Below are 3,275 nucleotides of genomic sequence, written 5' to 3' on the forward strand. Positions count from 1 at the left end.
GGGAAAGAGCCTGGGATAGCTAACACAGCAGCTATTCTGTATGGGCGGCAGTTAGCGTGGAGCACAGAGAGAGTGAATGCGGAGTGCTGGTTGTATTTCAGTTAATGTCAGAGCTCATTTCAGCGCACCACCTCCAGAAAGGCACGCCATAAGGCTGCCAGCTGTGCATAGTAAGCAGCTGTATGGAATGGCACTGACAAGTTTTTCTGTCAAGTTTCCTTCTTGTGGCCTAACTATATCTACCAGTCAAGCCTGTTAATTTAGTATGGGTGTAGCTCCCTGCTTTGTATACCAACAGTCTGATATTTTAGCTCCGTATCTCTAAATTTAAACTGATTTTTAGGGTATCATTCATACATTAAATATGCTATCTTTGCAGATTATGATAAAAAAATGGTCGATCCCTTGTCCTCTACCTCTAAGTAGTGCCACAGAGACTTTACAGGTAAAGTGCATGCTGTTTTGAAGTTGTTCTAATTTTATTAGTAACTGTAATGCTTTTTTTACATTAACACTTTCAGAATTACTTGTAATTTAAATTCCTTCTTTTCTTAATCATCACAGAAACTAAAAAGTTTCATGTTTGTGGTTTGGGCTTATTCTTTCATTATGCCTTTTTTTTGCATGTATGTCTTACAGGTTTCAAATTCTACTGGGGATTGTAAAGCAAGGCTCTTTCATCTTTCAAAAGAGGTAATCTCTATTAACAATACGCAAACTTAAAGGGGGGTGGTGGTTTTTAAAGAATTGGGGTTTAAACTCTATCCAGGGTAAGCTATTCTTCTATAAAACTAGTTATAGGCTGCTGAAATATTTCCTATACCTGCTGCCAAGTGTTATCCAGTCTCACTCTTTCTTTTTTATATGAAGGCTGGGTGTCCAAGTTAGCATTTATGAAAACATTTTGCAAATATGACTGAAGTATAAAGTGTAACAGATGCAGCAGTGGTCAGCTTCATGATGCAGTCGGATCAAGCCAACTTAATATGCCCTCAGCTGGAAGTCAGTGCTACTTGGCTGTATGCACACTTCTAGTTCCTGGCGAGGTAGAACAGGTTTCCTGAAACTGCCTGGACCTAACCTTAGTTTTTTCTTACCTGAAGCTAATTCTTCAGGCCTAATGCTATCTTGTGCATTTCATTGGATGCCAGCTCTGGTATTTGTTAATTAATGTGGCATTTAAATCATGTCACCACCCATCAAGGCTTGCAGGAGAGGAAGTATCATGTAGAACTCTAGTCTCTGTGGGGTGAAGAGGAAGGGAAAAAGGGAAGAATAAATCTGGGATAGGCCTGTAGCGTAGTGGAATTCAGGAGGGACACAGTTGGTTGCATTTGTCTGAAAAAGCAAAATCCACCCCCACCCTCCCAAGAAAAAGAGAGGGGAAAAAAAAAAGCTTGGGCAATGTAAACATGAGATCAAAGAAGAAATTTTGCTTTGACCAGAAACATCTACCCTGAGATTCTGGCCTTTTGTCTGGCCTTTTGTGCTTTGACAATCTTGGGACTCATCTCTACTTTTTTAAAAATTTTAACTTTATCAGTAGCAAGTGGCATATTTTTACCAGTACGGGCCTGATTATGTCAGCACAAAAGTGTTTGTTATAGTTCAGCTTATTCCACTTGGCAATTGAAGTAAGCTATACTAGATGATTCATCTCTTCTATTACAAGTTTTTGGAATAATATACCACTAATTGTGTGGTTGCAACTTTAATTATATAACTATTTTACAACTTTAGATGCCAAAGCATGTTGTATTTTCTGGATGCTGTATCCAAATTTTTGTGAAGGAATAATAAGAAAATAGTGAAGTCAGAATGAAGGAATCAGTAATTTGACAGGTAGCTATGGATATTAGAATTTAGAAAACTTCTTAGAAAATTTCATGAATGATACGCTGACTCTGGGGCAAATCCTACTCTTTTTACGTAAGTACTTGGCCTCAAAATAGCTAAAAAAGAATCTATCAGTTGTGGGCTTATAGACAGCATGACCTCTCCTGATCATGAAATGGTAAGCTATGACCATGACTTGAAGAGATACTAGTTGAAAAGGTCCATTTTTTGTGGAATGATTCAGAGATGCCATTCTGTGTTGTGGAGATTTATCTCAAAGCATTAATGTGGAAAGATTTCCACTGACTTCCAACGCTTGAACTGACTTCTGAATTCATCCAGATATTTTTCCAACCATCTGTAATAACAAAAAACCTACAAGATGTTTTTCTTCTATTTTAGAGTGCTTATGCAATACCAACTATGGCCTTCTCTTTTCTCTGCCATACCTCAGTCTTACCCATCTATTGTGAGCTCCGAAGGTAATGTATGAAAACACATGCAATATTAAAATACAGTGGTAATATTTCTGTAATATTTTCCCTAAATTAATCTTGAATAATTTTTATTTTCAAGTCAGTGCCATCAAACAATGCAAATTAAGTAGCTTTCATGTTTTTTGGGAAATGTACAGTTTTAGTCTGTACTGGCTTTTCCTCTCTTACAGGAGAGAAAAGTAGCAAATATGGTTCCATCATCAATGTCAGTACATTGTCCTGGCCTGAACAATCTGGAGAAAAAAGGTCATTTGCTAAGGTACTTACTAGTTAATTTTTATTGCTGTAACTGAATCTGCATTTGGCCATATCTGATTCAGTGGTTTTTTTGACCCAGATTCTGTTCCTGGCTCTGAATATATATCATCCTGTATAAATCAAAATTTTGATTTAAAAATTATTCTGGTATGTCTAAATTACCTACAAGATGGGGACAATGTTAGTTTTCTGCATGAAAAGTGCCCTTTAATTACCAGATTAAAAATACTTCTAAAAACCCTAAATGTTACTGACAGCATAGACCTCAGCAAATACTCTGTGGCCATAAATTAAGAGGATGCTTTCTTATGAAAGGCAAACTGCTATTTTTTTTTTAATGTAGATTGCTTTGTGTTTAATAGTCCACAATACAGACTAAGCAACACTAATTTTCTGATTTTTTTGCGTTTTAGTCCATCCAAAAGTAGAATGCAGAATGTAACTGTGATAGGAATTGGTCTGAGTTTCCTTATTTACTTTATGTCTGCTCTATTTGGGTACCTGACATTTTATGGTAAGTATATTCTTCAAGTATTCTTTAGAAAGAAGGCTAATAATAAATGATAAATGCATTCTGTCTGGAGTACTTCAGGCTTGTTTGTGCATTGATATACTTGAATCCTCAGAAATCTTGTTCCTGTGAAGTCTTAAGTATGTATTTCCTCGCTCCCTTCAGTGGCAGGG

General features: G+C 36.6%; 1 protein-coding gene across 1 annotated transcript in view; it reads left to right on the forward strand.

The window, feature by feature from the left end:
- The window catches only part of SLC38A6 (solute carrier family 38, member 6), a gene marked incomplete at both ends in the record, with an annotated part of 13,018 nt that extends 9,913 nt beyond the window's left edge, over positions 1-3,105 (forward strand). The window contains 4 exons of the mRNA XM_009576323.1: positions 380-445; positions 640-693; positions 2,239-2,318; positions 3,005-3,105. Of these exons, the coding sequence (XP_009574618.1) occupies positions 380-445; positions 640-693; positions 2,239-2,318; positions 3,005-3,105 (301 nt within the window). The remainder of the gene's footprint in view (positions 1-379; positions 446-639; positions 694-2,238; positions 2,319-3,004) is intronic.
- Between the last annotated feature and the right edge of the window lie 170 nt (positions 3,106-3,275).

The sequence above is a fragment of the Fulmarus glacialis genome, unplaced genomic scaffold (assembly GCF_000690835.1).
Source record: "Fulmarus glacialis isolate BGI_N327 unplaced genomic scaffold, ASM69083v1 scaffold34654, whole genome shotgun sequence".
Lineage (NCBI taxonomy): Eukaryota > Metazoa > Chordata > Aves > Procellariiformes > Procellariidae > Fulmarus > Fulmarus glacialis.